The 11322-nt window shown below is 38.6% G+C and overlaps 2 protein-coding genes across 2 annotated transcripts; both read left to right on the top strand.

The window, feature by feature from the left end:
* The first annotated feature begins 3541 nt into the window (after nt 1–3541).
* LOC122649437 lies at nt 3542–6624 on the top strand. Its single transcript, XM_043842602.1, has 4 exons — nt 3542–3704; nt 5089–5174; nt 5355–6501; nt 6590–6624. Exons 1-4 carry the CDS (start codon nt 3542–3544, stop codon nt 6622–6624), a joined length of 1431 nt encoding a protein of 476 aa, XP_043698537.1.
* Nucleotides 6625–6641: 17 nt separating this feature from the next.
* On the top strand, nt 6642–8601 carry LOC122651766 (protein TRM32-like). Its single transcript, XM_043845296.1, has 2 exons — nt 6642–7128; nt 7745–8601. Exons 1-2 carry the CDS (start codon nt 6672–6674, stop codon nt 8389–8391), a joined length of 1104 nt encoding a protein of 367 aa, XP_043701231.1. The 5' UTR covers nt 6642–6671; the 3' UTR covers nt 8392–8601.
* The last annotated feature ends 2721 nt before the right edge of the window (nt 8602–11322 follow it).

Below are 11322 nucleotides of genomic sequence, written 5' to 3'. Positions count from 1 at the left end.
AACAATCAAGCACGACATGAGTTGTATTGATTTGGGGGGAGGGGGTTGCATAACTAAAGAGCCTGCTTTTTGCTTCTCCGTCAATAAAATGAAGAAGTGGTGGTTACGGTAAAACAGATTCCAGCAGTTACATCCAAAGCAAGGAGAGTTGAAATCACAGAAGATGCAGTTAACACTTAAAAATCTGTTGTATCTCTTACTGTGTGTCTGAGAAGATGGAACCACTCCAATGGATATCTAGATCATTGACAAAGAGGATGGGGAGTTGCCAAAGGAATGGCAATGCCTCCTTGGACAACTACCAAAATTCCATGGTAGGCATCACCAACATACAAATTTCTGGTCTCTCAATCGAATCTTTGGCCAAGAGGATGGCCGCATTGGTACTCTAACTCTGATTGCTCCGACGCTTTTGACTGGATTCCGCCAGCATAGTTGCCCAGAGCTTTTATGATCTGTAGAATTTATATTGCAGGAAGCATTAGTATATTGGAAGGGGAAAAAAACAAAAGAGGAAAAACCCAAGGTGATTCGAAGTGTATCTATTGATGTTTCACAACTTAACAATTTGGTGTAACAAGTGCAGATGTCTCCAATACAACTCTGTGTATGGTCCTAGATTATTAAGATCGAACTCCAAAGACTCAGGACTATATACTCCAACTTCCCCCGACCCAACTGGCTTCAATTGTCTCTTGGCCAGTTCTTCATGACTTTACCATACGATGCAATGTTGTGCTTCACGGAGGCCTAAAAAAGTCATGAGTCATGAGGCATGACCCCTTCCCCCCTAGGGGGACCAATCTGAAAGGGATCCATCAAAAGGAAGAGGGCCATGAGAAAAAAGAGTGGATGCTGGAATAGCCATATATTCATCTTTGAATGGGCTTCTTCTATTCTCCATGAGAGGACGGACGACTTTGGTTTTGGAAGATACAAAATAAGGGTAACGAAGATAAGTGAAATGAAGAGTTTTTATGCGTTGAATGGTTGGTCAAATACATGCCCTTTGCTTTGCTTTTGAGTGAGCGTTCACTTCAATGGTTGGAGTAAAGGTTTTGTCCTCGTTTTTCACATTCTTTCTTTTTTTTAAAGGAAACCCAACACAAACCTACTTTCCCCCCTCGTTAATATCTACATCATTGGTGATATCTGATAACCGAACTCATATCTGATAACCATCATTGGGAAATATAAAATATTTGAGTGTGACATCTCAACAATAAAGAGTGTTCATGTGCAATCAAAAGAAGAAGAAATGAGAGAGAGAGAGAGAAGGTTTGATTTTCACCGTAAACCCAACAACATCCTTCTCTTGACTGTTTTGGACCGGTTAGACCATCCTTCTCTAGAACTAGTTCGAACTATTTTATGGTCCATGCATGGTTTCATCATGCACACCCTTAGCTGCTCTCTCTCTCTCTCTCACACACACATTTCCCCTTTTTTTTTTGGCCGGGTGGGGTGGGGGAGAGAGGTATGGTTGGAACGTATATGGATAGATCCTAAAGCTCACCATTTATCCTATGAGTCAATCAAAACCATTTTGAAATCCTATATTTTACTCCCCTTTAATTGCATTTTGGTTGTTTAAACATGTAAAATGATCAGAAGAACCATATGAATACCTCTAAAATGAGATAAATTTGCCATACTTTTGTCATAACATGTTATTATTATTTAAAAATGGGTTTTGCTATGTGTGGCCATAATTAGTTATATTGAGCTCCTATCAACATACTGAATTTTCCATTCTTCGTACAATAAAGGATAGTCTTCTTTGTCTCAATCAGATTCATCGTTATAAATTATAACGTGTTGAGTCAAATGGTTCATCCAATTTCTCTCATATATAAACCCTGATAGTGATAATTGTTAATTCATTTTTAAGGATTTTGCAATGTAGAAAAGAACAAGTCAGATAGTTACAGAAATTTATTTAGTTGAAAATTGTTCTTCATTTTTAAGAGTAGAAGAATCTTGAAAAGAACAAGTCCAAGAGTTAGGGAGGAAGGTTAAGTGTTGACTCAGACAATTGACTTGTGGTTCAAGTTTGATTAAAATCATTTCTAGACGCCCAACCCAGAGTTTGACCAATTCAATTAAACCGGATCCGATAAATGGCTCATCTGATCAAATTTCTTATCCTCCTTAAAAACTGCAAAAAACACTTCCACATCCAAATCAATTTGACTCGTCAACCCCATTGGCAAACTTGATCCGTTAATTAATGGGGGAAGGTTTAATTAGAATTTTTGTTTTTTGAATCCAAGTTTTTAGCAGATTTTAATTTCCAAGGAAGGAGATTTGATCCAAACGCAACTGTACAGTTAAAAAAGTTAGTTAACGTCAGTTGAGGAATTCCAAATTGCGAAGCAGTCAACGAGGAGGAGAAGGAGATAAGAGTAGAAGACTACGGAAGCGGACTGGCGGAAGAGCCAGAGCAGTTGGCGGGTAAATAACGCCGAAAGAGAAGCAAGTTGAGGTTTCATCAATTATGATGTCAGCACATAACAACTCGGTGTAATCAATTTCGTCTCTTTCACAAATAGTCGAAACACCAAGTCATAGTTGGAATCAGAGTAATCCTCTCTCTCTCTTTCTAACTACTTTGGTGTTCTCTCAATGGCCCTCAAGACACCCGAGAGTCGCTCCTCTTCCTCGCTATTGTATTCTATTCTTCCTCGTTTTGGCTTCCACTTCCCTACCCAACGCTAAGGTATGACTGCTTTAGTGCTTCTTCATTTCATTTCTTATTTTCTTGATTATTTTTTTACTAATTCAGGCTTTAATCCCCCACCCCAAAAACCCCATGTCATCCTTTTTGTTTTTTTTTTTTTTTCTATATTTTTGGAAGATCAGCATCAGCGCCTCTAATTCTGTGATATTTGATTAGTGTTAAATTTTTTTCTTGTGTTGGAATTGGAACCGATTGCTTCGATTACTTTCTGCAGCCCACATAGACATATTACGTTTTCTTTCTGGTGTCAGGTCCCAATGATCATTCTCTGTTAGTTAATTAAATCTTTAAATTACGATGTATGGATAGGAATTCCTGATGCTTCAATTCTCCATGGAAGCTTTTGGGTTTGATTCCACCTTTGTTCTTGAAGGCTATTTCAGAATTAAAAAAGAGTTTTTGGAATGTTGTATGGGACTCTTTAGTTTTCTGGGTACTCTTATGTTTAGTGTTTACTTCCTGTTTTGAGTCCTGTTTAGTTTGTTTTCTCTCGTTATCTGGTTTGTGGAGTTAGGCATAGGCCTTATTGATTTTGTATTGGTTCGGAATTTGGCCGTTGCTTCTTCTTTCACTCTTTTAATAAAATTTCCATCTCAATGAAGGAAGTCCTGAGCATGAATATATATTGCAAACCTCAGGCACTCATGATGCTGGTGGTAGACTCTGTGAGTTGAACATGCATGTCTTTGTGTGTGCAATGGGCAAATCATACTTCATAATGGCCTTTCACATTCCTGACTAAATTTGCTGATCAGGTTTCACAATTTGGCGGCATCATTTGTTCCTGTAGTGCCATAGCAAATGGGGAAAAAACAATTGCAACGTAAATACTCCAGTATGTCATTTGACGACTCCAACCATGGCTGCATGCCAGACATATTTCATATCCTCTACTTCCATCAGTGGCATAATGTCAAAAGGATGCTCCCACACAAGAAGCACAGCCCTGGAAGGCAACCTGGGGGTAAGAAATCTATCCTAACTGGACTCTCTCGGCTTTTTCACACGCTATAGTTTATATATAATTTTGTTGATTGTGAGTAGTCTTGTGTCTTTGGCTGTGGATTGGTGTTTAATTTCAGAGGTTCATGTGGTGTAAATTGTAGACATCCAATGGAAGGTTTTGAAAGGCTTGGAGAATCAAGCTCTAAGAAGAAAAGAGCCCCACCATGCCTCCAACTTCAATCTTAATACATGAGCAAATTCTGTTTGTGTCTCAGAATTTACAAAGGGAGGTCTTGAAAGTTCCTTTTTCTGATTATCCTTTTCAAGATTTTATGAAAGACAAAGCATCCAAGGCCACCAGCTCTTGTATTTGAGAATTAAATTCACAGTTGTAGGAGAGCATACATTGGTTGTGTCTAATAATCTCCTCATTCAGAATAGTTGTTCTACCCTAAAACCAAATCATTTCAAAGATAAGGTCTCAAGAATATTCATTATATTTCTTAGTCCCAACTATATTTCAATTTAGATTTTGCCTCCACATAGTCAGAGCTTACAGTTATTGTTGTCTAGAACTTGCATTCTCTCCACTTCGCTAGTTTACAGTATCTGATAGTCAAAGATAATAACCAAATTAGCAATCTAGTCTCTTTAATGTTCTCCATATTTCTTTTGTAGGAAGTGGATCTTGCAATGCTAAATGATTTTAAAACTTCAACTTGTCCTTTCCAAATTGTCTTCGTGCAAATATTCTAGCTTTTTCCTGGATGGCAAGCTTATATACATGTTTTAACCCGAGAACATCGGGATCTGAGAAGCCTGAATTGGTTGAGCAGAAACAGAAAAGAAAGGCAGGGTCTCATGCAACATATTTATATGTTTCTTATCTGACCAAATGATATGTATTGTAAACAAATGGGATCTCCCGTGTTCTGTATTTGTTCACTGTGAATGGTCTCAAATACCTATAAACAGGTGTAACAGAAATGGTAAAATGCTTTTTCTTTTGATAAGACAAACAAAATGCTTTTGCCACCCAAAAGCTTGCTATAGGAAAGGAACCTTGATGCATGACAGATGTAAATTTTTTTTTTGGATTGTATAACAGATGTTAATTTACATTCTGCAATTAATGAAAAGGAGTTGGACTGTGGATTACATGTCTCACACCATGTATCCAATGTATGTCTGACACTGATATTTCATTCATTTAAAGAAGTCCAGGCGGTACTTCTGCTGAATTCTGCAGTTTACAATTTCTATATTGGGATCAGAAAGTATACCTAAAGTGCAGATATAGGGGATTTTCTAGCAATGGTATAATGTAAATGCCACGACTCCTATTCCATTGTGTGCCTTGTAAATTTTGTAACTTCTTTTTCATTTTCCTTTTCTTTCCTCAGGCCTCAAAAGTTCAAAAATGGATCAGAATATCCCTAATACCATTGAAGCAGAAGAATCCATGGATGGAGAAGTAGACAAATTGCTTGTAAGTAACATATGATGATCTTTGTAGGCATGCTTCCGTTGTTTATTTAAGGCAAACATGCCATGTATGGATTATCCATCTAATGAAACAACTGCTGGTTCCTTCTCCCAGTGTTTTTTGCCTTCTTACTCATTTGGATTTTTTCTTAAGAAGACAGAATTTATTTTTTACAATTTTCAGTTCGAAGAGGAAATGAAAGAGACCAGCCCAACCAACAAGAAATCTGGCAAAGCCCACATCAAAACACTAATTGCAAAAGAAATATCAAAAGAAGGTGACCAAAAATGCCGAACTAAAGTGTTCCCTGCGCAAGTACGGCTACTGCGTACTTATGCCTTCCATCATTTGGAACCTTTAGATGATGGTTCCTTTGAGGATATAAGAGAAAAAGGTGACAGTCCTAGAATTAATCATCGGCAATATAATGTTACGAATACTGGTGTGAACAAGCTGGTCCCAGTCATGCTAAAGCCACCTGATACAGATTCCTGCAGTGAAAAAAGTGAGGTGTGTGAAACAATGAATGCTGGGAGTGACATGGGGCATAATCAAGTTGATGAGTTGAGGACGCAGCTAATTCAGAATCATCCACTTCTTCGGGATAAGCTGGACAAGGGCTTGTTAAAGCAGAAGTACATGGATGCTAGGGATCTTATTAGAGAAGATTCACTTCCCCAGTCAAAGGAATTTCTGGATGTTCTGGAGGTATTTCAGATAAACAAGGAGTTATTTTTAAAAACTCTACAAGAACCAGATTCTTCTCCGACAAATGAGTTCCAGAATGTACACATTTCCAATGCAGAGAGAGAATTGACCAAGTCAGGTTCATTCCCAGTAGCTTACTTGTCATGCAAAAACAATGGTAGGTCAAGCAATCTCAAAAACAATCTGAAGGAAGTTAAATCTTTTACAAAACGAGAGGGGCAGTTGCAAACTGGGAGTTCGCTAATTGATTCTTCAGATGATGTTATCACAGGATTGATGGCTGATCATGATGAGCAAGAAAGGCTAAGAACTGCTGAAACTTGTAAAGATTCAGATTATTCTCTGGGCTCATCCCATGCATTGAAGAACCAAGGGGATAATCCAGTAGTTACAAACCGTTTCAAGAATATTAAGCAGCGGATAAAACATGCAACCGAAGGTAGTGGAAAGGAGCATCATCGGATTTCCATGGATGCAACCCTTCATAAAATTACTATTGACCGTAAGCATTCAAAGGATGGGAAGAAGGAGATGCCTGACCACTGGAAGAAGCCCACAACAGACACAGATTTTAAGGACAGTCCTAGTAGTTCTGGGAGTGACAGTTTTGTATATGCTCTTGGCAAGGGTGGACTCCATCACCTCAGAAGAACAACCTCTCTTAACGAATCACTGGATAGATACTCTCAACTGTTTGAGTCTACTTTCAGCAGAGAAGCTAAGCAACAGCCATCTAACAGATTAATCGAGTCTACTTTCCCTAGTGGACCAGCCCGAAAAGCCTTTGGAAGGATGCTATCTCTACCTGAAATCACGTCTTTTTGTTCTCTGCCAAGTGAGGTGGATACTTCTTGTTTGGGGATGCCAGTTAGAATTCATGTGGACAGCCCTGCTAATATGGAAAGGTCCAGTTCTGATCAACAGACGCTTGCTGATCTTCCTATATGTGCAGAAAATGACAGTGAGTTAGAAGCTTCAGCAGAAAATGCAACTCAAGAAATTTTGGTGGAAGTGAATAGAAGTATTCTAATTGGGGGGGATGAGGTGGGACTAATACTGAATGCAGATGATGATGGTAAACTGGATAAAACGAGTGATAATTTGGACAATCAGCCAATGCTGGAGAATAGTTCTACTTCTCACCATCAGCAGGAGGTTGAGCTTGCAACAGATGCTTGTGTTAAACAGACACAACCAAGTCCAAACTCGGTTTTAGACTCCCACCCTTCAGAGTTTTTCATCACAGAAGGTAATTTCCCTATGCCAATTATTTTCTTCCTCAGACACTATAGCGTCACTTATCACACTCTAATCTTACTCCTCACTTTTAAGTGTTTGTTAACATAATTAGGCTTCTGAAAAAATGTAGGGAATTTTAATTTCTCCTATTGCTATTTCATCTACAGAGGAGGTTTACCATCTTTGATCATGGCTCCTCCAAAACGGAAAACACAACTTTGTTATATCAACTTAGATAGATAGTGTATTTTTTGATATCTCAACTTAAAAGTGAATTAATTATTTTGTTCAGTAAGAAAAAAAGAAAGTTGCAACTATTGTTAGATAACTAAGACAGTTGATTATCATCCCGATCTCAATGGTCTGGTACAAGTCTGAGTTGTTGGTTTTCCAACAATTAATGTTTACTAGTTATGGAATAAATATGGACAGAAACAATAGGTAATTTGTATAATGCTTCAATGGAATTTAAGTGTTTGCAATTTCAAATAAGTTTTATAGAACTCTTGTGCACTGATATCTTGAAAGAAAAATGTTTAGGTAGCAGCATGTTGATAGAATTAGATTGCTTATGAAATAAAATATTGTTGCTAAAAGTAGCTATTCCTTGGATTTTCTTCAAACAGAAGCAGACTCTGAGTTAAAACTGAAGCTCATAGATTTCAATGAGCTGGACTCTTTGGTCAACATGCCATGTGGGAAAGGAGGCATGACAGAGATTGAGAATGTGACAATTCTGAGCAAGCATTTTGACAGTAGTGACCTTCCACATGTCCAGGTGGATAAAAAGGATGAATCTGATTTTAATTTTGTGAGGGATGTTCTCAAGCTATCTGGTTTCAGTGGGGATGAGAAGCTCAGGACATGGCATTTACCAGACCAGCCAATTGACCCCTCATTGTTTGAAGAAGTAGATTGTTGCAGACAGGACACTGGTAGCAATTGTGATCACCAGCTTTTGTTTGACGTAGTTAATGAGGTCTTAGTAGATATCTATGAGAGATCGTTCATGTACTGGCCCCGGCCTTTGTCCACCAATTTGAACATCCGCCCACTGCCCATCGGCTTCCATGTTCTTGAGGAGGTATGGGCCAGTATTAGCTGGTTCCTGAGCTATCAGCGAGAGTTGGATGACATCGCATCTCATGATCTTGCTAAGGCTGATGGGTGGACGAACCTCCAGTTTGAAAGTGAGTGTGCTGGACTTGAGCTTGAGGAATGGATATGGGATGAACTCCTGGAGGAAGTTATTCTTGAGCTTGAGGTGGCCTGATTAGATACCCTTTCGAAGGGTGCTTTCTTTGTCATTCTTTTCAGTTATACATAAAATTTTGCCTCCTTATTTACTGTGTAAGTAATAGGGTTTCTTCATTTAAAACATTGTATAGATAGAGATGAATATAGGAAAAGGAAAATTCTTGTGAAAATTAGATACATTGTACAGTTAATGAAGTGTTTTACTTTGTTGAATTATTTGCTTCAATATCCTACTTCCCCGAAATTTTCTATAGTGACAAAAAAAAGTATTTTCTCATAACATGTCCGGATAAAAGACATGGGAGCCACCTAAGAGATCGCCCAACCTTAATCCTAAGATGAGCAGATGAGATCCAACCATATGATTTTTTCTTATTAAAAAAAAAAAAGATAAATAAAACAAAGGATCATTGGGGTGAAGCTGAAACAACTTCTAGAATTAAGATTAATAGAACAATGACTTCAAATCACAGTTTGCATTTGTAGTCATTACATTTAAGTACAAATAGTGAAGAGGGAGTTGCTGTACTTCGTTAGTATCATAGATTCCCAGTTTTCATAACTCAGGTCTCCTAGTATCTGCCACAGAGCATGCCAAGTTGGGCAATCTGAATCATTGAGTAGAGGGAGTACAATATTACGTATTACTCAATGGTCAAAATTTAGATTGTGTTTGGTATGCATTCTTGGAGTGTATTCTAGGTCAATAATGCATTCCAAGACAAGAAATCATACCATACGCAACCTTAGTCTGCCACTTGTGATCTTCAATATCTAGATCCAGTATTTATTTAATTTACATTTGTCATCTCATCTTCTCAATCTCAACATTTTGTGGATCTTGAAGGCGTTTGAAATCGTATGGTGAGCATGCATCCCAACGTGTGCCCAATAAGCCATCAGGATGTGTGCAGCACAGCACAGCCCAGCTCAGCTGTTGGATGTCTCATTAGGCACTCATTGGGCGAAACCGTGGAGCCCAATCCAACGATATGGGAGAGTAAAAGTTCCACAGTACTTTACTTGTGGTTTTGTCTCTTGGGAAACAAACAAAAAATAAAAGAAAGATAAAAAAGTGGTTAGCAAGGGCTCGAACTGAGAAACCCACAAGGTCATGCCCTGGATTTAAAATAAGAATAGGAATAGGATAGGAAGAACGAGATCATAACAAAACAAAAGGGAAACCAGATCTTGGTTGTCTGATATATAAAAAGGAGTTGCTAGCTGGGCAGTTTACGAACAGAGAGAGATCTAAAAGATCAAGTTAGCCCAATGTCAAGCTGGGCCTTTGCTACTGGATGGGCTTAGGATTTCAGGAACCCGACCCAACCCCACCTGGGTTACTCCCCAAGGTTTAACAATGTTTCAAATGGTCCGGTCTTATATTGACTGAACTCCACCCAATTCTGCTCTCATTGTCATCCCTCGATCGTTGTAAAGGGAATTTTATATGTAAACACCTAAAACAAATATGGGCATAGGTTTCCCTTTCCCACGCAGCTGCTGTGAGGGAATCTCCCCCAGACCACACCAATAACGGCATGAGGGGCAGTTTAGTCAATAGGGCCCATATGGTATGAGAGGATTGAGGATTGAAGAGTGATAGTGTCAGTGAGGAGTCCACATGATCAGACATGAAAGGATGTGGGAAAGCCTCCCCACATCGCTGGTGTGGGCATCTTCTTCCCAAAAATATCTCATGAAATGAAGGACCGAGTTTTCCTTCAGCCACAGTCAATGTGGTATCTATTGACCAAAGCCTTCAATCGATGTCCATAGGAAATCATATACAATAAGGGGGTATATTCGACCATCCGTAAATAAAAGGCATATTTTTATGGCCATTGATGGGGGTGGTGATCCTTCACCGCGTGGTGAAGGAAAACTTCTTCCAATGACATCATGAGACCCAAGTGACACATTAATTCTTCCTCAATGTGGACCGGGCTTGGCTTTTAGCCTAAAAAGGAAATAGTCGGGCTTGGTCTGACATTGGACCAAGCCAGTTTCAATTGAAAATTGTTTATTACCAATTGGATAATGTTTTTCAGTTTTTGTGCCTTCTAATGGTGAAATTAAGGTTTTTGTACATGGCTCTCACTTCAGCCATCTGATAGACATGATTGATTAGGTGTGTGATACCATTGACCATTGTTGCACTTGGACGGACATTTGGGAATAGTGAAGGGCATTTTTGACATAGCTCCAACTTACTGGGAGAGTAATGAATAATGATGATGGTGTATTTGGGCATTTTTGACCTCCAACAACATAAGGGCTTGGCTGCTTTTAGCCTAAAATTGGTTATTTTATGGCATTCCAAGACTAGACCATAGCTTTATAGCATCATTTTGATTTACTACATCAAATTAGTCGTGTGATCGTCAAGAAGATGATTTAAGCTGTGTTTGGTATGTAATATTCTAGGTCGAATTTGCATTCTTGGATAACTCTAAAAATAATTGTTTTTATCGTCTGAAAATGAAAAATCGACCTAGAATACATTCTAAAAATGCATATACCAAACACAATCTTAGACTCTTAATGGTGATGTGTGCCTCACCTTGACCTTCCTCTCTCACAAGGAAGATAAAAGAAGAATTTCTTAATTCATAATGAAGACTAATAGAAGAAGAAGAAGGTGGTGGTGGTGGTGGTGGTGGAAACTGGAAAAGAAGTCTTTGTAGGTGACATCAAAAGGCAAATCCTACTCCACAATGGAAGGATGGAAGCCACTCAGGGGCCACCACTACACAAAGCTAAAATCAATTCTACAATAAACTACTCTAATTATAAAAGAAGACGAAAACCCTTCTTTTTTCGGTAAAAAGAAGAATCTCTCTCTCAACGATTGTTTCTCCTTCAGTCATTGAGAGAGAGTTTGAGAGAGAGAGAATAATAATGAATGGGACAAAGTGGGGTTCGTTCCCATAAAAAAGAACACTTT

The sequence above is a fragment of the Telopea speciosissima genome, chromosome 2, assembly GCF_018873765.1.
Source record: "Telopea speciosissima isolate NSW1024214 ecotype Mountain lineage chromosome 2, Tspe_v1, whole genome shotgun sequence".
NCBI lineage: Eukaryota > Viridiplantae > Streptophyta > Magnoliopsida > Proteales > Proteaceae > Telopea > Telopea speciosissima.
Note: the sequence above shows the minus strand (reverse complement) of the source record. Positions and strands in the feature narration are given on the sequence as shown.

Coding starts and splice junctions, on each gene's coding strand:
- LOC122649437 (XM_043842602.1), top strand. CDS start 3,542: ATGGGGAAAAAACAATTGCAACGTAAATACTCCAGTATGTCATTTGAC. Junction 3,705..5,088: donor CCCTGGAAGGCAACCTGGGG/GTAAGAAATCTA, acceptor TTCTTTCCTCAG/GCCTCAAAAGTTCAAAAATG. Junction 6,502..6,589: donor CAGTTTTGTATATGCTCTTG/GCAAGGGTGGAC, acceptor GTCTACTTTCAG/CAGAGAAGCTAAGCAACAGC.
- LOC122651766 (XM_043845296.1), top strand. CDS start 6,672: ATGCTATCTCTACCTGAAATCACGTCTTTTTGTTCTCTGCCAAGTGAG. Junction 7,129..7,744: donor AGAGTTTTTCATCACAGAAG/GTAATTTCCCTA, acceptor TTCTTCAAACAG/AAGCAGACTCTGAGTTAAAA.